General features: G+C 45.6%; 1 protein-coding gene across 5 annotated transcripts in view; it reads left to right on the top strand.

The window, feature by feature from the left end:
- CADPS2 (calcium dependent secretion activator 2) overlaps positions 1-23487 on the top strand; it is a 2822196-nt gene that overhangs the window by 977010 nt on the left and 1821699 nt on the right. For all 5 annotated transcript variants that reach the window (XM_069629098.1, XM_069629097.1, XM_069629096.1 and 2 more), the window contains one exon: positions 4870-5073. In XM_069629098.1, the coding sequence (XP_069485199.1) occupies positions 4870-5073 (204 nt within the window). The remainder of the gene's footprint in view (positions 1-4869; positions 5074-23487) is intronic.

Genomic DNA, 23487 nt, shown 5'->3' with positions numbered 1-23487 from the left:
GAGCACAGTGAGAACTGCTCACCACGCGGGTGACCGAGTTTCTGCTTTCAGAGACCCATTCATTAACTCAGAGAGACTTCTCACGTGCATGGTGAGCGGGCATTTGATTTAACAAATCAAAGCGTTTGGTTTTGATTTAATGAATCAAAGCAGAGATCTGTTCAACTGTTCACCAAAGGGTCTCTGCTTTCATTCCTTATATTAAAGAGGCTCTCTCACCAGCACAGGGAGCACTGTGCTGGTGAGTGGGACTCTGATTTGGGGACATCACCTCCCACGCCCCCAAATCTCTGATTTGGAGGGTGCATTTCTTTCACGCAGTCGTCCACATTCTCTCACACAACCATACACATCATTCACTCACACATTTACATACGCACCGACATAGCATACATTCATTCATCAAACACACAGCCAGACACACATTAAAAAAAAATGTCTTGCCTGCAGGCACCCGGTCCAGAATCTGCTCCTCGAGCTCCCACACTGGCTGGCTCTGCGCAACATGCGCAACATGAACAGGAAGCGAGGAGCGCTTCCTGCACATGGGTGCAGGAGCTGGAGTGTCCCTTGGAGGACGCCCAGCAGCTCTCTATGTGCAGGCAGGGACTGCATTCCGAATGGGCCAAAGCTGGGGAAGCAAAACCCCCCAGCCGTGTATGGCCAATAGAAAGTGCGTGTAGCGATACAAACTGTCAAAGGGAAACGGGGGCCAGCCCAGTAGCGATCCCTAAGCTGAATGTCAGGTTGTTTCGATATTTTATAATTGACATGCGGACTGTGAGCGGTAATTCTGAAACATACACACAAATGGAATCCTAATTCTTAAAAGTGTGGCAGGGATATTTTAATCACGTTTTGTCATCCCGAATGTGTGATTTGTTCATTGGCTAAGGGTGCGTGATTTCTTGCTTTACATTCTAAAAGAATAAACCCAGTTCTCACCCTGAAATACGCAATATACAGTTTTATGCCATGACTAATTTAATTACAGTGCTACAGAAATGTTGTACATCTTGAATGGTCAAGACTAAAATGATTTTTCGCATAAATTCTATGCTCTAGTTTTAAGTACTGTAGATATACAAAACTTGTATCGCAAAATGCTGTAGACGTCGCCAAGTTCAACCTGTAAGTGAAATGATCTAATAAATGAATGAATTCAGATTCATAGTCGGCAAAAACCAATGTCAAAGGATACTATAACCCCGCTAACACGTACTGTGAAAACATAGGGAAGGCGGGCAGCATTGCACATGGCACGAAACAGGTCTGCAAACGTGAGACGAAAGTGTATGGGTGTCCAGAACGCTTGGAAGAAGTGGTGCGCTTTTTTAAAAAAATCATGTGAAGGAACGGTATGACGTTTTAACGTTATCATTATATCTCTATTTCTCAGATCATTACTAAATGCATTTCCGATTCACATTCTCACAAAGAGTGGTGTCAGGATCTGAATCCAGGAAGATACCTATTTCAGATAGGGTTCCCTCCTCTAAAGCCCAGATCCTTGCTGCTTTGGTTCGGGAAACCTAGCAGAAGTTAAGTTACCTAGTAAGAAGCTACATAAGACACGAAGAATACTTTCACAGATCTCAAGTTGTCCGATCCAGTATCAGGCAGACAGGAGTAGCCTTCCTAGTACTCCATTTTCGTTTTTAGTCATTCTCTCAAAATGGGACCTGCCCAACTAGAATTCCAGAATAGAATGAATGCTCGTCAGACTCCGTGGACTGTTGACGCTTGGTATCATGTGAGCTCCGCTTGTCATATCAATTCATCTGTTTTAACTAGTCTGGAACTGTGGATGTGACCATCGCATAGTTAGCACCTGGGGAGAGATGCTGGCCAATCAGGAGTCCTGGAAGGTGGGCATAAACCAGGTGGTGAAGGCCTGCATTCTATCCTGCTCCCCCCACACCTCTCCCCGTATCTGCCAATTTCACTCACTCACTGCCCCTAGCAATGCTCTTCCCGGGTTTCACCTCTCCCACCAGCAAGGGCTCTCTCTCAGAGGCGTAGACATGGTAGGGCCTGGGCGGGCAAGACCCACCAAAAATCTGTAAATGCCCACCCAGCAGCACTGTGTGGGCATTTACAGATGATAATGTCACTGCAGTGGGCCCAACTCCATTATCTTCAGGCCGCACTTGTTAGAAAATCCTGGCTATGCCTTTGCTCTCACCTCACCAACTGCCCCTACTTTCATCTGTCTTTTGCTCTTTTGCTCTGGGCTCCTCCTCGTTGCATCTGCTACCTACCCCATTGATGGAAATAGTAAAGTGACTTATTCCCTTTACTGTTTCGTATGGCTGTCACTTTGTTTTTAGATGTTGTTGATTAAATTGGGCACATGCATTAATTGCAAGTGTGATTCCCCTAAAAATAAAAATAACTTTATTGCCACCCCAAACGATGGATGCTCATGGTTGTAATAGCGATAACCCCCCCCCCTCTTTGGAGGCAGACATGGCTGGTTATGATCAAGACTTATTGTGAGCCTGTCTCTGTGCTTGGGCCTACCTGACACAGGCTGGTGGGCTGTTGGAAGCCATGTCCATCCCCACCAATGAGGGCGTTAACGCTTTAATTAACTAGTACACCGTCCACAAAAACGAAATATTTTTTATAATCCCCCAGAGCAAGAAACTCTTCTCAAAGTAATGGATATAATACTAGCCAAACGCCCATAGGATAGGGGCCATGACAACTCTTATACCCTTTCCCAAACACACACGCACGTAACACTTCCCTTTGTACAGCAGTGCAAACGATGAGGGCCACACAAAAGAAACACAGCTGAAAACAGAAGAGTGTGGTTGGGGACTACCTCACCATTCCAATGCATCAGAATGTTGAGTGGCCCTCATATGTATAGCTGGATCTGTTTCTCTGGTTCAAAACCAATGCCAGAAGTGATTCATTTCTTTTAATTATCAGTTAAATTACTTTAAGGGTGTAAGGAACTCATGGTGGTAACAGTGACGACGGACACAAGTGATCACAGTTCAAGGATGTTTATTAAACTGTAAAAGTGGGTGAGAAAAATGCCTAATCTAAACCTAAATCTAAGATGGGAGCAAGCTTCATCCCTCAAATAGCAATAAGGCAGGCCTAGCGGCATCTTGTCAAATAAAAAGGGCCTATACTAAAAAATACTATTGCCAATTCTTACCGCTAAGTTATAAAATAGTGTGGGATAACGTTCATCAGAAAATTAAGTGTTCACAAAATGATGAGTCAGGATGGTATAACTGGGGTCTCCCTTCTCCATGTTTTTTAGCACGGGACAAGGCGGGACTCTCTAGCACAAGCTTACAGTTTGTTTCCAAAATATCAGGGCCTTCTGTGGCCAAGTCTTTTTAACACCAATTCTCTTGCCTCAGAGGGCCTGATGTGCTATAAACAACAAAACAAAAGTTCCTTTCAGTAATATTCCCGTAGAGTGACTTCACCCGTGGACATCCCTCAAACTGGCCCGTGGATCTCCCTCAAACTGGCACCTATCCTTTTTGCAACATTGGCCTCCATCAGTCGCGTTCACATTTGCCAGTTTAACACAGTTCACTTAGTTTTAACATCTTGTGGGATTTACTTCCCTTAGCTTTTTCCAGACCCCAGTCAGGCTTTCTCTTAAGCCCCGAGTCAGGCTTCACACATTTCCGTTCACACAACGTTACCCTCAGCCGGGCGCACACACGTGTTTCACAATGTCAAAATATTGATAATGGGTTAAGGACTTTCGATTGTACAAGGGATTTTGGTTTGACCCTTGTATGACACCCTTAACTCTCTATGCCGGCCTTTCGTATGGCCTCTGGGTACTGTAATGTTCACAAGAAAAGGGGACCAACCAGAGTCTTTCGAATGAGCACCCACGTGGCGCCGGACCACTCTGCAGTTGCTCTTTTCCTGGGTTTTAAAAGTTCATTAGCACACAAGTTCTTTGTTCATATCATGTTGCCGTTTGCAACCTTTGCTCAACACCATCGGTTTACTATCGGTTCTCCCTCAGACTCATTGGCACGCTGCATTCCTTGACGTTTCTTGTCTCTGGAGTCAAGGACGGTACCACGGTAGCAAGCGCATCTCTCCGCCTCAGTTATCAGTGTGGAAGGGTCTTGTGCACCGTTGACATCTGTTACTCCACATGTCAGCTGTAGTTCCCGGTCTTATGATCCTTTTCATGGAGGCTTTGCGGGTCTGGGTTGAAAAGGGCAAGGGAACTTTACTCCTTGTTGTCCTTTCCAGTCTCACCGCCCTTCTTCTCCGTTAGAACTGCCGTCCTGGAATAGCTGCTTCCTTGTGCGTTTGTCCTTGCTCAAAGTGGGCCCTCATGCTCCGCCTTTTATCCCTGTGGGGACGGGAAAGGGTCGTCAGGTGTGTGTAGTTATTGTCAATTGCCTGATTCTGCTTGACCCTTGTGTTGGGACATGTCAGGTAAATGGGTCTGGTGTTAGTATGTTGTGTTTCACAGTGTAAGAAAGTGTTAGTGTCGGAAAGGGGCAGGTTAAAGCCTCCAAGCATCCTACAGGATAGGATGGGGAAAAGGTGCCACAAGGAAGGGGGTACCGTGCCTCACCAATGACTCCCTGAAGATCCCCCATCCAGGCGATCCTCCCCCACTGGTTCACCCCCAGGAACTGGATCCAACAGCGATGGCCCTGTCTTGGCCACCTGGATGACAGATCTCTGCGGACGTACGGGGGTGACACCTTCAGGTTTCTCACAAGGGCCAAAAAACGGACCCTGAGTGGTACTGGACGTTTAATTTGCTTGTGCATTTTCTTTTATTTCATTGATTTTGATCTCCTTCATGTTCTCTCTTGTTCAGTGGCTGTTTCATGAGATTCTTATTGCTTCCTGCAGGTCTTCAAGGTGGTCAGGTGTTCTTCAATGCTGTTAAAGAGGGTGACACAGTAACATTTGCCAGCGATGATGATCAAGACAGGATCTTGTGGGTGCAAGCAATGTACAGAGCAACTGGCCAATCTTATAAACCCACCCCTTCTTGCCAAGCTCAAAAGATGAACTCCAAAGGAATGACTCTGCCCATGGAAGCAGCTCAGCTCTGTGAGTGTTGGTCTCATAATCTGGTAACAGTCTGTATTTGTTTATTTGATTTGAAAAGGGGCCGCAAATCCTGCCTGTTCAGAGATTATTTAAGCAGTGTTGTTCCAAGGGGAAGAGCATTTCCAGGTTGGTACTTTTCACTCTGTAATATGTCCCCCACTTTCAGGTTGCAGTTGTCTTTTAGATCCTCAAATCACCACATGTCTAATTGACAGAGGTATTAGCAGTTTCCAATTTAACACAAAACCCACCCATTCCCCTCTTCCATATAAATCACCACCTTGTTCAGTAGTGTGTTGGTTTATACACTGTCCCCTAGTAAGTAGGCAACCCCAGCTGTCTCTTCACAATTATTCTGCACCATACTTTAGAGGCTTTTCGAAGTGCAGTTTTCTCACCTACCACAAAACTGACAATCACTCCACAGACCTGTGGCAATCTTGCATAGCATCTTTGCTTCAAAAGTCCTTACCTCTGAGCTGAACAACGGTTTCTCGGCACAGCCAGTCTTTCTCCGCTGTATGGCTGTTTTGGAGTTCGAACTGCAACACTTGCTGCTGTACACATCCACATTATAACAGAGACAATACTCTCTAAAGAGTTGAATATGTTCTGAAGTGCACTCATTGGCAGGCCTGAAATATGTGCAACAAAATATTAATCATTTTATTCATTGCTGTATGACCTGTTTATTCCTCAAGTCTGCTGAAACTTTGATCCTTCCCACCTTACCCAGAAAGTTATATCCGAGTATTTTGATATGCTGTAATTAGTTAGTAGTTAGTCAGGCTGGTGACCACTGTCTTCCTACGTTGGATGCTTATCAGCTGCGTTTCTGCCCCTCTAGGAAATAAGACTCATTTCCCACAGTTAATAGAGAGTTGAGATGTGATTCCAAAAACGATCTCCTCTAGCATGTCTGGAAAAGTAGACACTGGATCTCGGATATACTGCAATGTACCGTCTACGTAGCGCAAGACTATATGTCTCTGACCCTCATTGGCAGTGGATCCATACCCAGGGCAAATGATCCTTGGGACAGACCTGCCATGGTGCAATCTGCAACTGCTGCTTCTCAGATCATACACTCTGCATTAAGACTAATGCTGTGGGGCCAATTTTTAGTATTCCTTTTAAGAATAGAAAAAGAGGTACGTGCACCACTCTGCGAGAACGAACGTGGCTTAATGACCTGTTCTATGGGACGGTTCCCACTCGAGAGTCCGCAGCCACATTTTAGCTGACTGTACCTTTCACAAAGGAGGAATATTTTATTTATTTATTTTTACATTTGTATAGCTCCTAAACCCTGAGGCAGCAGGGCGTTGTTGCAAACCAGTTACATGATACAAAAAGCTTCAACAGTGGAGTGACAATTTATACCTGATACACCAACGCATTAGCAGTACAGATTGGAGGGGTAGTCAGTGATTGTGTCCGAGTAGGAGCGCCAGGCAAATTGCCAGGTTTTCAGGGCCATGCATAAGGCCCGGTAGGAGTCTCCTGCTCTTAGTTCTGCAAAGAGGGCATTCCATTGGTTCGCTGCCACAGATGAGAAGCTCACTCCACCTCCTTTTGCTCTTTCCACTTTAGGGAGGACCAGCCGATTAGCATGGAGAGATGTTACTGGTCTGGTGGATTTAGATTCTTCAATTTTCTTCCCCCGTTATTGTGGGGCAGTTTTGCTTAGGCATTTGTGGATAATTGACAACGTGTTGAAGATGATCCTTTCCCTGATGGGGAGCCATTGCGCTTTTTTTCTGGTGGCTGAAATATGGTATCTTTTGGGAATATTCAGAGCAGCTCGGAGAGAGTTATTTTGAATAATCTGTAGCTTATTGATGTTCCGTTTGGAGATCCCAGTAAAGAGGACATTGCAATAATCCAGTCTTGTTCCTGTGATTGCTCTTGCGATGGTTAAGCAGCTCTCTGGTGACGGGAATTGTCTTGCTGAATTGATAAGTTTGGTGGTGTAGGCTGCCGATGAGGCCCCCACACTCACTTGTTAGGTAATGAGCAAAGAAGAATCCAAATAGACGCCCAGAGTTTTTACCGATGTAGATACTTGGATCTGGATTCCAGCTAATCTGAAGGTGGTGTATTGGGGGCTGAGCTTCTGCAGCCTGGAGGGAGAGCCTACCAGCAAGATCTCAGTCTTGTCATTCAGACATAAGATGTTCGTGGCCATCCAGGTTTGGATGGTAGCGTATACTTTGTTGAGCCTCAGGGAGTCTTCGTCATAAGAGCCCGACAGGGGAAGGAACATTTGGGTGTCATCAGCATAATTAGTATAGAATATGCTGATGTTGTCTAGTAGGTCGAAAAGCGGTTTGGTGGAAATGTTGTACAATGAAGGGAAGATGCAGGGGCCTTGCGGGACGCTGCACGGTATGGGGCTAGGCTGCGCACTTGCCGTGTCAGAGAAGACGCTCATGGATATACCCTCTAGGAAGGATGCGATCCACACTGCGGCCTTGTGGGAAAAGTTGGCAGAAGTGGTGAGGTGGTGACAAAGGGTTTCATGGTCTACCAGGTCGAAGGCGGCCGAGATATCCAGTAGTAGGAGGATGGCTGGGGTGCCCTCATCTCTGTAGGCATCCAATTGAATTTTTCAATCCAGTAGGGCTGATTCCATCCCGTGATTTGGGCGAAAGCCAGATTGTCAAACACCTAGGTTCTGATTTGCTTCAAAATATTGTTGGATCTGACTGTAAGAAGCTCTGTCCAGGATTTCGAGCAGGAAGGGAACAGTTGTTTTTGGGCGGTAGTTGTTAGGTCCCTCCGAGTCCAATGATGTGTTTTTCAGTAGGGGGAGGAGCCAGGATTCTTTAAGGCTTTCTGGGACCAAGTTGTCAGAGAATGAGGAGTGGATACATTTGGTGATGAATGGTACAAGGGCTGCGGAGCAATCTTTGATAATGGCTGCTGGGCAGATGTTTTCTTTGCAGTTGAAGGGTTTGAGCTTTCTGAGGATATTGGTTGTTAATACTATAATAATAATAATAACTGATTCTGAGATGTTTCTAAAGTACAAATGGGGGTGTGGTGTGTGTTCTAGGGGTTACTCATGTTTTGCTGTAGCATACGTATTTTGTTGCGCATGGCATTCTGGATGTTAGTGCATCAACTTTCATGTTTAATGAGGCTGTCAGGGGCAGGCCCAGGGGATTCTAATTCCCTAAGTATTTTGAATAGTTCTTTAGAGTTGTAACTGGCTTTGGCGATTTTGGAGTTATAAACATCTGCTTTGGCTGCCGAGATGGCTAGTTTGTAATCTGTGGCAATCTTGTTAAATCTTATTTTATGGTGGTTGGATGGGTTTTCCTTCCAAATGGTTTCCGTTTGTCTTGTCCCCTGTGAGCGCAGAGCTAGGAGGTCAGCAGTGAACCAGGGGTTAAGGTGGCTCAATTGTTTAGATTTTCTGGGGAGGAGCGGAGCCACCAGATTCACTGCATTGGTCAAGGTGCTGGCATAAATGTCAGCTAGGCTTTGTGGGTCTGAAGCCTTAAGGTGATCCAGACTCAGTTGTGAAAGTGGGGGGAGTAATTGATTCTTTGGTGATTTTGCAGGAGCTGCGGGATGATGCGGGTGGTAGTGTGGGTAGTGAAGGGGTGGAGGTATCCATGCAGGCAGGGAGAAGCTCATTATGTGGTGATCGGAGCAGGGACGGGGTGTTGGCGGTGATAAGGAACTGGCTGTTCAGATCGGCGATCCAGTCCAAGGTTCTGCCTTTGCAATGGGTGGGTGAGGCCCCACATTGTTTAAAGTCGAGGTCTGTGAGGGCAATGGCTATTGTGAAGCCTGCTGTATCTAGGGGATCATGGAGACCTAGGTTGAGGTCACCCACAAGGATAACTCTGGATGTGGGCTTGATGTTGTTGCCTACAGAGTGAACAAGGTCTTCCTCGAAGGTGGCTGATGGGCCTGGTTGGCGATAGAGGATATGTATAGTTATAGTGACTGGGGAAACTGGAGAGCTTAATGGAGAAATGCTTGCAGTGCACTTCTGTAGAAGTGCTGCAGGGTCTGACTTGGAGGGAGTCTCTGTAGATGAGTGCTACACCTCTGCCTCGTGTGAGCGGTCTGTCACACCTCAGGAAGGAATAACCATCTGAATTAGCTGGAGAGAGTGCTGGGCCAGAGACTTGGTGAAGCCAGGTTGCGTGAGGGCCAGAAGGTCCAGTTTCTGCGAGGTTATCAGATCATTGTTATCCAGCGCATGACCCTGGAGTGACCTTGAGTTAATAAGGCCTCTGAGTAGAGAGGGGGAAATTGCACTCCTGGGGATGGGGTCAGAGAGGTGGGTGGCAAGGGGGTCAAAGGCTTCATGGTGAGGGGTGCACTAGTGGAGGTTTTGTATTCATTGCGGTGCTCAATAAGAGGCCTGCTGAGATCCTCAGTGTGGGGGCAGCGCATGGTGGTGGTAGGGTTTAGACAAGAATTCTGGCTGTGAGTGGCAGGGTGGGGTGGCGTGGGGAAGGTTGTTATTATGCTAGTTGGTTTGTTGTAGTCATATGTTGTCTTCATGATTGATGTGGTGCAACTAGGGTGAGTTCTGGCGCTGAGGTGAGATGTTTATCTTATGGAGGAGGCTGGGAGATGGCAGTTGGTAGCTCTGGGTGGCCTGGATCGTAACCTTGCGTTCGTATCAGATATGGGAGCTGGTGTATTTCTATAGGGCTCCCTGGGGTAGTGTTGTGAAGCCCGTTAGTAGTTGGGCAGGTGCTGTCTCTGGGGGATGGCTTGTTAGGAGCTATAGCAGGGTGGAGCACAGTTGCAGCTCTCTGCATGGGTTTGTTCTGGGCTGGGGCAATGCAGAACGTAAAGGCTGCACACTGCGTGGGCATGATCGGTGCGGTACATAGTGTGGACATCACTCTCTGTGTAGGCTTATTCATGGCAGGAGCAGGAGAGAGCGCAGTAGCTGCTCTTTGCGTAGGCCTCTTCGGGGCTAGAGCAGGGCCGAGCGCAATAGCTGCTCTCTGTGTCAGCTTGTTTGAGGCAGTGTGGAGTGTGGTAAATGTTCTCTGTGCAGGCTTATTCTGGGCAGGGCAGAGCGCGGTAGTTGATCTCTGCGTGGGCTTGATCGGGACTGAAGCGGGGCAGAGCACAAAGTCACTTTTTTCAAGGGTGGGGTAGCGCGCAATAGCTGCTTTCTGCATGGGCTTGATTGGGGTGGCAAGGATGGGGGGCGGAGCACGATAGACATTCTCTGCAAAGGCTTGTTCGGGGCGAGGCTAAGTGCGATGGCTGCTTTTTGCATATACTTTGTTCGGGGTGGGAGGGAGATATGCAATATTCATTTGCATATCAGTCTTTGTCCCACCCACTTGAGCAGTCAGCACTGAAATGCTAGGCAGTCCTCCTTTGAACAAGAGTACCAAAAGCAACCCCACACACGTCTTTCAGCTTAGTCGGGCCTCATCAGTGAGATGGAGCTGTGCCTCTCTGAGCACATTGAGCAAGGGGTCCACGTCTGGATAACCATAGGTAACTTAGGGTGACCAACCCTAAGTTCCTTAAGCATAGAAAGAGAGGCACAGCTCCACCTCACAGCTGAGGCCCGATTAGGCCAAAGCAAATGTCTGGGGTTGCTGTTGGTACTCTTGTTCAAAGGAGGATTGCCAGAGCATTTCTGTGCTGGACTATCAAAGAAAACAAGATCATCTGTGAAAGCTATCCAATGTAATTCTTTTGGTGACCCAGTTTGACAGGAAAGGTATTGCTATTTCGAGTTGATCAATGTCACTGATGTATGCATTGAATAACAGTGGTGCTAATATGCATCCTTCTGTAAGGCACACTGATGTGTCTATAGTTCTAGACGAGGCTCCCTCCATGGTGAGTCTGGAGTCTGACCTTAATGCAGAGGTCTTCAAGTCTTCAATCAGGCTGCATAACAGGTGGTGGGAGGTATGAGACCCAACCTGAAACTCAAAAATATTTTTTTTATTATGGAGTAAATGGGCAGGGGCAGCTCACAGGGTCAGACTGGAGCATAAAACTGTCTTGGGCACCAATGAAAAAGTGGCCCATAGTTGGAAATGGCAATACATTCCTTTAATGACAGACTGTTTGAATAGCACCCAATGCAACAGTGGTCAAAACTACTAGCTGTATAGTAAAGTAACTCATCAAACTGGCCCACATTGGACAGAAAGTGTCCCATTTTGACCTCAAAAACTGTCCCACACTAGCATTTTGTATTTTTGGTTCGGGTTTTGCCCTATTGCCCTATAGTCCAGTCTGAGCCTAGTGGCTCATCCATAATGGGCAAGGGGGCGTTGACCCAGAGCGAGGGGGCGTTGACCCAGTGGCCTCCTCATCCATTATGGATGAGCCAAGGAGCCAGCCCAGTAAAACACTGAACACTCCCTCAGCTACTTTTTCCAGCTGAGGGAGTGCACCTGGGTGGGCTCACCTGTCAAAGGGACCACGAGAGTCTTCTCCCCATCAGCCTCAGCAGACCCTACACCGATATTCTGTGGTGTCCCTCAGGGATCTTGTGTGTCACCCACACTTTACAATATATTTACAAAGCTACTCTTCGACCACCTGGACAACTTGGGTGTCCTCTACACTAACTACGCAGACGACACCCAAGTCCTCATTCCCCTTACTGGCTGTTATGACCCCGATTCCAAACTGCTAAACAACATCTATCTTGAAATCCAAACCTGGATAGAAACCAACAGTCGTTGCCTCAATGACGACAAAACGGAGTTGATGACTGTGGGTACGCAGGTTTGCCTGAATAAACTCGACTCAACTCTCTCTCTCTTAAAAAACAGGTCAATAGTGTGGTGTCCTCCACGGCCTACACCAACAAACTGATCTACAGCTGTAAAGTGTAATTATCCACAAGCAGTTGCCTAACGTTGGCTAGAGCACTTGCTCTATCTAAACTCGATTACTGCATCTGAATATAACCTAAATAAACTCCAGGTACTCCAAAATAACTCTGTGAGAGCAGCACTCAGCCTTCCAAGATCCTGCCATATCTCCTCTCACAGAAAGAACGTCAACTGGTTTGTACTCAGGAGACCCCTGGCCGGCCATAGAGCCGAGGTTTGCTCTGAAGTACTTTAAGACGAGATAGCTGCACCTTGAGATGGATGGGTGTGCAGATTTATTACTCCAACACCAATCAATAAGGACAACTCAATGGTTTGGCAAAGGGAGTCTGTTTATGACAAGTACAAAAAACAGGGAGTCATGGCAATCAGCAGTAATGCGATAGCCCGCCTCTCTTCAACTCCTACGAACTTCATACAAACAGTGACATTTATACTCAAAACTCGTCATAATGACGTGTTACACTTAAAAGTTAACATGCAATTCTATTGGCTAGAAAAAGAGAACTTTAATATAGGTACTATATCTTTATATGTTAATGGAGTGAGGGTATTGAGTAAATGTCAGGTGGGCGTCTAAGCCCTTCCTTCAAAAATGACTACTGTAGACGTCACTAAAAGTACAACGTCCCATTGGTTCTACTAACTATAGGACCCTAGATGATTTGGTCCATTGTGATTGGGTTGGCACCAACCGCATGCATAAATTTCCACTTTACTTAGCAGCACGCAGAATGGTCAGCCAGGTGCAGGGTGCTCCCTTAGCTACTCTGCCTTCCTCCAATTAAGGTTACCATCAATCATAACTTCAACAACTATGTGTCAATTATGTTACTGTGGTTGGCCTCGAAACTGCATCTTCTGTTTGTGAAAGTTCCGATATCTCTTCCTGGGTGGATGCCAAGCGTAGGTGTGAACTCGTGCTTCTCCTCGCTCGGATGGTCATGTGATGCAGACACCGTGAATTTGCCTAGTTTCTCTCAATTTGTGCATTTAATTCTTATTTGGCTTGCCACCTGCCTACTCTTACTTATCTTGACCTTTCAAAGACAGGATGTTCTGTTCTTAAGTTTCAATTAGATGTAGCTACTGTTCATTCCTTCTGTCGGTATTACCTTGGCTCTATTGGCATGAGTTGCATCTCCTGAGTTTCGATTCAGACGTCTCTTCTCATCCTGCTAGAATACGAATCTTGTCTTGTTTGGCCTCTAGTAACCTGAGTTGATTCTGCTTTTTCGTGCAAAGTGGAATCGCACTTATAATACTGTGCTTCGTTTTGAGGTAGATTATGTTTAATGGCACTTGCCGCGCTATTCTTCTACTTAGCATAGCAAGCTGCACTGTTTTCTTAGCTTTCTTGCTTTTCAAAGCATATGTACATTGATCAACTGTATTCATTTTGCTTACAGCTTAACACTCTTACGCTTTGAGAGCTTTCTATCACTTTAAGGTCACAATCTCTTTTCTCAGGGCGTTTCGTCTCTTTGTGTCATTCTTGGTTCGTCATTTGTTCTATCTGTGAGTCCGTCCGGGTTCTCGTGACGTCACCATTCGTCTTCCATTAAGGCCTTTTTGGTTTCTTCCTGGACGGTACTTAGGCAATCTTCATTTCGTCTCATTTGTTGGTAGGGTTTTCTCAATGGATACCTTACTGTTCATGGTTGTCTCGGTATTGGTACTTCAATAGGTGTTGCTCTTCTGATGGGTACTGGGCAGAGCCCTACTGCGGCTCTCTGCTGGTTTATTTGCTCATCATACGTCACATATTTTGGTGTGAATGTTCCTGGTACAAAATGGGCGATGGGAGTGCAGGCTTTATTTGGGACCTCCTCTACACTCCCCCCTCTGGGTGATTCATCAACCACTTTCACATCCTTCTTTGGATGCAATTCACTTGATTCTTCTATATCTATCTTCACTCCATCCCCTGAGTTCATTCCTTCTTCATCTTCTGGATCTATACATGATGGTTTGAAAGGTCTCTTTTCGGAGTCCATATCTTTATTACTCCCTTCAGGCTTCCTACTGTTCTTACATATTTATCATTATTCCATGTCATGAGTTGACATTGTCCATTTGGGCTACAATAAACCCATCTTCCCACATAGTTTCTGCGCTTCCTGGGATAGAGAAACTGTGTACCTTCTGGCGCGTGCCTGCTGGCCTTCACAAAGTCTCTTATTTCTTCATCAGTCAGGTCTTATGGCTTCCATCCTGGCTTGACATCAATCATGATCTTCATCCCTATGGCTTTCTTTGCAGTTTTCTGGCATTGCGAGATTACTATCTTGATAACACAAAATCCTAGTAATATCATCACTAGCAGGGCTCTTAGGAACTTGAATATGTCTGCCATCCATTGTGGGACCCAAGAGAATAGTGATCAAAACCAGCTGCCATCATCAATTTCATCAGTTTCGTCTATCATCTGGTTCTGTAGCTTCGTCAGCATACCTATGGCTTCTGTTAAAGTTCTATTTTCCTCGTCATGAGAAGGTATACATGTACAACATAATTCTCCTATTTTTGCACAAACTCCGCCATCCATAGGTGTGATCATGTCAAGGACATATCTGTTCTGGAGAGTCATCAGTCGGACAGCTCTTAGCTCTTCCTTGATTGCATTGAATGGTCCTGTTGATGGTCTGTAGTAACTCCCATCTGGTTATCTGCAACCATTTAGTATTTACTCTAACATGGATTCTTGGCATAAAAATCGTTGTGAACACTGATGAGGTGAGGCTGAACAGCCTGTTTTCATATGGGATTGCATGAAAAACTTCTTCTGATTTAGCAGAGAAGTCATTCTCTCTCTTCATCTGAGTTATCAGTTCCACAGATCTCTTCTTCTTCAGGTGAGCACCTGCTTTCAAAACTGTCAATATTCAGGTCACGTTTCAGGATCAGCAATGCTGGAACGTGGACATTCACTATTGTGCATATACCTCCCCAGTCTCTTGGCAGTCTGATATATGCCTTGGGTCCGCATGCCCAATAATGATCCATAATTACTGAAGTTCCATGCACCATTCCTGGAGGGTCAAAAACTCGTCCACAGTTCTGATTCTCTTCCATCTTTCTTGTGCCATTATTCCTGAAGCAGAATTTTGGGATTTCTAGTGGCACTATCTGCAATGGTCCTCCTCTGTGTTCGACCCATGTCAGTAGTTTTGCAAGTTTCAGCCATAATGGCTTGCAGCCATTTTGCACAATGTCAACAGTTTCTTTGTGGAGTCCAGTGATAACCCAGGCTCTGCAAATCACCACTCCTTTTTCCCACCCATCTGGTGAAAGCACTGTTCCCCAAATCTGCATTTGGGCCCTCTTCTTCCAGTTCCGCGCTTCCTCTGGAGTTTTTCCTTGGACATTTAGTCTCGGGGTCACTTCCCACCTTATTCCTGCTCCTTTAACTCCAGGCTTCTCATACCTGATCACATAATTCCTTGTATGCGCTCTGTTTCTTGTCTTAATGTCTTGGACATAATCATCTTCGTCGGGATAGTCTGTTTCAGTTGCCCATATTAATGAGGCATCACTACCCATGAACTGGCCTCTGGTCTTGCACATTGCTACGTGTGACAGATAATGTGCTGTCTGGACATCAATCTCTACAGCTACGAAGATCTTGGACTTCCCCATGCTGTATGGTAGGAGTGCGCAAACAAAGCATTCCCCTTCTGAATTTCGTCTTCCAACTTCCTTCATGTGCTTTTACCAAATGTTGTTTCCCAGATGTGATGTGCTGTCCAGGTAGTCGTTTAGTTCATTGTCATCTCCATGCATGCTTCTCTTGATTCTTAATGTTTTACTGTAGTTGGCTATGACTACATCCCTGAATGCATCTCTATGGCTTTTTCTTAATGGAGAATTCTCAGGTATCCTGGTCCACGGTGCCGGCCTCCTCAACTGCGCCATTTGAGTGGACAAGAGTCTGGCAGTTCTTTCCCTCTTCTCATACATCTTTCTCCTGCTGGTTACAAATGCCCGTGTCAACCAGCCTGACACTGGTCCTGTGTATGGTCGTATTGTAGAACTGGTACTTGTCCCTTGCGTTGGAACATATGTGCTTGGTAATAAAGTCTCTGCAGTTTTGTTCTTTAGTTCCTCTTGCAGTTCCCTTGCTCTGGCTATGTGCAGAACTAATGAGTCTACTATCAGTTGTGTCCGTGCAGAGAGTTTCTCAGAGTTGGCTCTTGTTTTCTTAAGAGTTTCTGATATAACTGCTTCTGTTTGTTTTTCTTTTAATTCTTGTTTTCTCACAACATCTGCTGTGGAGTTTCTTATGGCAGGCAGTCTCTTCTTCTTCTCTACTGCTTTTGTTTGTGGTTCTGCAGTCATTGACACTAGGCCTGTTTCGTGCGCATTCATTGTTTGCATGCGTGTAGTTGTCAGTGATATTACTTCATTCATTCCTTGCCGACCCTGTCTCTGGCCTTTTTGTTTCTTCGTGACCACAAGTGTGTGTGTATCATTGCTAATCACATCCATTTCAAGTTCATTCACTCCATCGTCAGATCTTCTAGGGACTGGAATGACTGTATAAGGTCTGGGTGCTTTTGTGGGTTTTATGCGTGCATCCTTAGGTGGGTGCACTGAAATTGGAGCGCTTTGTGCACCAATAAAGAATTAATGACAGTAAAACAATAATGAATATGATGCATAGGTATGCCCCAGTAGGTCAGGCGGCAGCATTTTCTTCCAGAGAAGCGGGGGTGCCTCTCTTCTTGTGGGAGGACCAGATTGCTGCTCTGAGCCCCCATCTCGATCATTTATCAAATGTCAATTTTATTGCATTGCCTTAACCAATATCGTCTTTCGAGTTCTGTGTTTTAAAAGTGTTAGGTGCTTCACAAGTGTCTCCTTATCTCAGGACGATGAGTTGCCTCTTTATTTCAGGATACAATTCCTTTGCTAAATCAACTAACACTTCAGTAAGCCTCTTTTACTCTGCATGTTCAAAATAGGTAAGCCCCCAATCCACTCCTCAGATTTGCTTCAGTCCTGAGGACATAGTGTACGTTGATCAGTGCGGAGGACTAGGGAAAAAATAGCAACAAGTAGGGCACAGGGAGTTCTTGACACTGTTTGCTTGATCTGTCCCTCGGCGGAAGGCTTTTAGAATCTCCTCAGATAGCTCCGCTGATGGTTAGAGAGTTCCACTTGAAGCAGGATTCCGTGTAGGAGCATTCCCATCTGTGCAATATTAGCTGGGTCTCTGATGAAAGTGAGGACGTCAATATCAATTGGTCTCCCCACGAGCTCTGGAAAGTCAGTGACTAGGCGAAAGAGGACATTATGTGCCAACGTGGTGTCTTCTGGTGACAGGGACATTCGTCCTGTCTCGCTGAGGTTTGGGATTATATATTTTCTCCTAAATGTGAACAATGTCTGCACTGTGTGGTCGCATGGAGGGCAACTAGAATTATGATTTTATTTAAAAGATGGCTTAAATGTTCTGTATTGGGTCTCAAAGGTATGTGAGTGTATCTGTTGTTTTCCCCGATAAGAGTTGGACAGTCTTCGATTATGCGAAAGAACAGTGTGTTGATGAGCTCATCTATTTCCGCTTGTGTTGGGAACATTTGATTCTTTCTCACTGTACTCAGGGAGTAGGATAAATTGTTCGGCAATGACAGTGAGTTGTCTTATTGTCTTTTTGTTTTCAGGATCTTGTAGGAAGTCGGTGACACTGGTGAGGCTCCCTACCAATGACGGGTATGATTTTAGCACTTTATCAAAATAGGTGACCACATCCTTGGTGATGTCGCTACTGCGGGACACCATAAGTGATTCCGAATAGGGTCTCGGTGTGGAACGAGTCGGGATACTGCGTTTACTTCCAATGTAAGGGTCCTCCGTCAAAATTTGGCATATTCTTTTCTCAAAGCTTAAGTGTGCCTCACTTCAAAGTTCAATAGTCAATAGCCTGTGTTGTGGCTTACACGTGCAATTTTCTTCTTCAACCTGACACTAGGATGCACAGAGTGTCTGTTTTTTATGTCCTTATCCCCTTTTTTGCTTAGAGGAAGTGTCCAATTTAAGCCAAAATTTGCAAAATGTATTTGTCTTTGTCTGGCTGGTCATGCGTCCTCCTTCCGCGTCATGGATCTCGTCTGCACGTGCTGTGGTTCTTCCCCGTCGCTCATCGATTCCTCTCGTTGGGGTCCAGGCAGGGGGTCTTCTCCGATGTAGGGTTTTATATTGCCGAGAAAAATCCAAACTTTCCTGCCTTGTAGTTTCGCTGCGGATGGAGGGCAGTCCTCCACTGTAAAAGGACCGTTGAATCTTGGCTCGTCCCACTTTTTCCTTGTATGATTCTTCACAAGGACTGCGTCTCCAGGGAAGACGGATGGAACACGTAAACCTTCAACTTGGTCTGTCGTAGTATATCCTTCTGTGTTCTATGCTTCTCTGCACCCTTTTCTTCGTCGCTGCAGCTGGTCTGAAATCAAAGTAAGGCAATTTGTCATGCAGTTCAGATAGTTTTGCATTTCAGACCCAAAACCTATCCTGTTGACTGGGCATCACATCTAGCTCTATCTCGGGGTGTCAGAAGAGTTCTCATTCTTCTTCCTGTGGCTATCTCGTGTGGCGTAAGATGATGGTCGGACCCCGGTTGGTTCTGAAGTGCATACAGTGCCAGTGGAAGGCAGCGCAACCATCCCTTCTTTAAAGTAAGCTTAAACTTGGCTATCCTTTCCTTTAACAAGCCATTGAGCTTCTCACAGATCCCATTACCTTGTGGATGATACGCCGATGAAAACTTGTGCTTTATACCAAGCAGCAAGCTAATCTGCTCGAACACTTCATTGACAAAATGAGGGCCATTATCTGACCTCATGATCTCGCACCCCCCCCCACCTGGGAACACTTCTCTCACAAAAAATGTGGCCGCATAGGTAGAGTCTGGGTGTGTACATGGACCTGCCTCAATCCATCTAGAGAATGGACACATCACAACAATTAACTATCTGTACCCGTTACATACTTGAATCATGTCGACGTAATCGACATGCAAGTGTTGAAAAGGCCTGATTTGGCCTTGGGATGACTCCTCTCATTACTTTTAATGTGTGCCCAGCCGTGAATTGCTGACAAATTATACAGTTTACCATAAAGAATGCAACATGCTCTGCTAAACTCGGTATGAACCAGTCTTCTGCGAGTGTTGCTGCTAGGTTCTCTTTTGTCATGTGCGCCGGGTAATGTAACTGCTCCAGAGCTATTTTTAATAGGGCTACAGGCATTCCTGGTTTACCAGTGCTGTCTTGTCACCACAAGCTGTCAGAGGGGTTTAAAGAACACCCTCAACATTTCCACAGGTTCTTTTCTTCCTCTGGCACCTCCCCTTGGAGTTCCATTAGCTGTGTTTGCCCCAATTTACTGTAACTTTCAGGTGCAGTTTGTGTAACCATCATTCGCTCTTTGGCATGGATACCTTCCACTTCCATGATTGTTTCGATTTTGGATGCCATGCGCTTGGCTTCCGTGTCTGCTGCTTGATTTCCGCGTGAGATAAAATCTGTCCCCTTCGTGTGGGTGGCACATTTCAAGACCGCTGTGCCCACTGGGAGCTGTAGTGCCTTGATCAACCTGTCCAATAAGGCTGCATGCTGCACTGGCGTGCCGTCTGCTCAGAGGTAGCCCCTCCTTTTCCAGCACGCTAAGCCTGCGTGCACTGTTGATGTCACATAGGCAGAGTCACTGTACACCGTTACTTCCTGGTCTGCGTGATTCTAAATGGTGAGTATTAACGCTAATAATTCTGCAGCCTCTGCTGAATAATGAGATGGTATTTGTGCAATAAGAAGCACTCAAAACTCTCCATTCATTGTGCTTAATCACAGCAACGCCTGTGTATCTTTGCCCATCATTTTGGTCGAACCTCGAAGACCCGTCCATAAACACTTCTGCCAAGGTATTTTCTTTCACCCTGTGGATTTCATCATAGAATTCTTCATAATTTGCACAGTCATGTATGAGCTCTCCTTCCATGACTGGCTCTGCTATGAACATAGTTGGGTTTACTATCTTAATCGATAGATTTGATATGATCTCTTCATAAGCAGCAGCTATCTGAGATGTCAATGTGTCCTTTGGTTTCTCTAGAATGGCAAATAGTGAGTGCTCGACGTACAGCATGGTTGTAGCCTTCTCTATAGCGAACGCTGCGGCAACTGAACTTTGTTTGCACAGGAAATGACCTCTCATTACTGGGTCCAAATTCCCACTGTATTATGCAAGGGGCTTGTATCCCAACATGGTTCTCTGTGCGAGTACTGCCATCATAACGCTGCCATTTGTGTGTGAAAACAGGTAAAATTCCTCTGCATAATTGGGGAGCCCTAGAACTGGTGCTGTGCAGATGGCTCTTTTGAGTTCAGCAGATCCTTTCTCCATGGTCTCAGACCATTTGATCTTTTCTTTCGTCACTTGGGCCTTCTTTAGGGCCTGAAGTAAAGGCTTGTGTAAGAGCTGTAGTCGAAGACCCATGCCCTGACATAGTTGCATAAGCCTAAAAACCTCTGCATCTGCTTTATCGTGTGTGGCTTAGCCATGTTAAATATGGCTCCAGCCCTTTCTGGGGTTACTTTCTTTCCCTCATGTGAGATCAGCTGGCCTATGTCCAGCACTTCTTGTTGACAATATTGTAACTTTTCTTTGTCAACCTTATATCCTTTCTCAGCCAGTATAGTCAATAGCTGAACAGAATCATGCCTGCATTGTTCTTCTGTTGTGCTACAAATTAAGATGTCATCCATGTATTGCAGGATGACACTTTCTAGTGCGATATTGCTCAAATCCATCTGCAGGACTCTGTTAAAAATAGGACACTCACAGTACCCTTGTGGCAGCCTCATGCTTTTCAGACGCATTTGTCTGAACTTGAATGACGTCAGATCTTGGATCTTGTGAGTCACGGTGCAATGGGATTGAGAAAAATGCATTTTTCAGTTCAATCACTGTTAAATATATTGCCTCAACAGGTATATTACATAGAATTGTAGCCGGGTTAGGGACTAAAGAGAACTCAGCCTCAACAATATCATTTATTGGCCTTAGGTATTGAATTAGCCCCACGACCCCCCCTTTACTTTTTTCACAGGGTTCACTGATGTATTACATGACGACTCTGACGTCACTATGATGCCTTGCTCTATCATAGCAGAAATTGTCTTAAAAATCCCCTCATCTGCCTCTCTGGACATGAGATATTGTCGGGCTTTTGGTAGAATTGCTCCTGGTTTCAGTTTATTCTTCACTTCTTCGACCCCCTTCAAGAGGCCTACATCATAGGGGCCTGTAGTACATTCTGAGACAGGCACCTTGGCTATGTCGTCATCAAAATATTCAGGACGATTTAGTGCCATCATCATTCTCTGAGGTACTTCTCTTTTAATCATCTTTACCCAAAAAGTGAGACTCACTCCCACCATTGTCTCTCCCATATCTGTTTGCTCTTCAAACAGATCGTCATCGGTGATGTCGGTCACTCTATATCCTTCTTCAATGGCGATTACTGTGCACCATTGTCGACCCTCGTCATCATAACCATCAATCAAGGCCACTCTCCCTCGCACTGCAGCCGTGTGTATCATCAAGGGAAATACTTGTCTCTTCTCCTCATGAATCGGTATTCTGGGTCTGAATAAGAACTCATCAGGGGTTCTCATTACTTTGTCTGCAAGGCCTGGCAATTCTGCCATAAGAAGACGCATACCATATTCGAAAATTTCTGGCTCTAATGGTATGTCCCTTATGGTTATGTGTCCTGAGTATGCTCTAATCATTTCCCATACATTTGAGTAGTGCATTCCTGGAGTGGAACATACTATGCCCTCTTCCATGAACGGGATTGTCATGTTTAATTTTGTCATTAAATCTCGACCCAAAATATTTACTGGGGTTGCCGAGAATATAGTAAAGGCACATTCATTTTACATTCTCCTATGGAGACTGGAAGTGCATTTGTGAAGGGAACATCACTGGTAGCTCCTGTAAAACTCTGAGTATCTATGGCCTCGCTGGACAAGGAAAACTTGCATTCACTTATGCATGAGCGTGTTGCACCCGTGTCAACTAAGAAGGAATATTCTTTATCCCCTATAACAACATCTACCCTAGGTTCCCTGTGAGGGTCTGGTGTCACTGATTGGATAGAACACATGGGTTCCCAGTGAGCTGTCCTAGTTTACATACAAATTTGGCCCACTGTGTGCTGGTGAATTTCCCCCATTCCCATTGTTACTTCCCATTCCAGGGTTCATGGTCTGCCCTGTGCTCATCGTCTGCGATAGTTGCAGTGGTGCCTGTTGGGATTGTCCTTGTGGAAAATTCCCCATGCTTTGCGGTTGCACCCCTTGTTGCACTCCTGGCGCTTGTTGTTGCACCCTGTGAGTCTGTGCACCACCCTGCTGTAAAACTGTAGGTGGATTTGCCATGCCTGCTCCTGTTCCTTGGCCGTTTTGCATCATGCCTTGATTTCTGCATGTGTGCACCAAATGCCCTGCCATTCCACACAGCCCACAAACATACTGGCGGTGGTCGGATCATTTGCCCGTTTGACATATCATGATTACCATTTTGCATATTTTGAAAACCTCCTTGGTTATTTTGGAAACCTCCCTGATTACTCTGCCATCCTCTTCCCCTAAATCCTCTTCCCCTGGGGTAAAATCCTGTATTTCCCTGATTATTCTGCTGTGGATTAGTCGCATGCTGCATGCTTGATTCAGTTGTGCTAGTTAACATGGCTCCCTCAAGAGCATATTTTGACAGTTTCTTTTGCACCAAATTTTCTTCCTCACACTTTCGAGCGGCTTCCTTTTTGCGATTCTTTTCGTGCAGCAGTCTACAATAATGTGCGGTGGTCAGCTGTATTGCAGCCCAAGCCTTGGCTTCAATTCCCACCAATTTCTTGAGTTCTTTCTGCACCGGCTCGGGCAGCCCTTGGCACAATATATGGTAAAACACAGGTATAGATTTCGTCCAAGATTCATGAGTTTTGAGCACCCACGTATCTTGAAAATTCTGTATGTAAATTAACGGATCTTCAGACTCCTTCATTTTTCTCGTCATTATAGCTACCATATCATAAGTATCTGGGTATAGTACTTGTAGCGCTTTCCATACTGCAGCTCTACAGTTAAATGGAGCTCAGTCATGCGCAGTATTAATTGTGGTTATGCCAGGGTAGCCTGCTCGTGCCCACACGTCATCTGCTCTTTCACCAAGAATGGCGATTAGGAGACCCTTAATGTCCCCTATAACTAACGTCTTTCCTTCTGTCATTTTTCTAACTCATGTATCCATTTTCTAGCTCCCGATGTCAGCATTGGCAGCTTGTTATTAAAATGTTCTCGATCCATGTGTGGCCATGGAATATATTGTGGTCTTACCCCCCCCCCTTCTCGAGTAGCGGAAATTGGAATGTGTAGCCCTCTCTTTCTTCTCTCATTGTTCTCCTGTCTATTGCAGGGGTAATATTCCCGCATCGCTGTCTACCTGGCAATGCCCTTAGCCTGTCCACATAGAGTGGCAAAGACACCCCCCTCTGACC

This window comes from Ambystoma mexicanum, chromosome 12, assembly GCF_040938575.1.
Source record: "Ambystoma mexicanum isolate Mex_15411 chromosome 12, UKY_AmexF1_1, whole genome shotgun sequence".
NCBI lineage: Eukaryota > Metazoa > Chordata > Amphibia > Caudata > Ambystomatidae > Ambystoma > Ambystoma mexicanum.
Note: the sequence above shows the minus strand (reverse complement) of the source record. Positions and strands in the feature narration are given on the sequence as shown.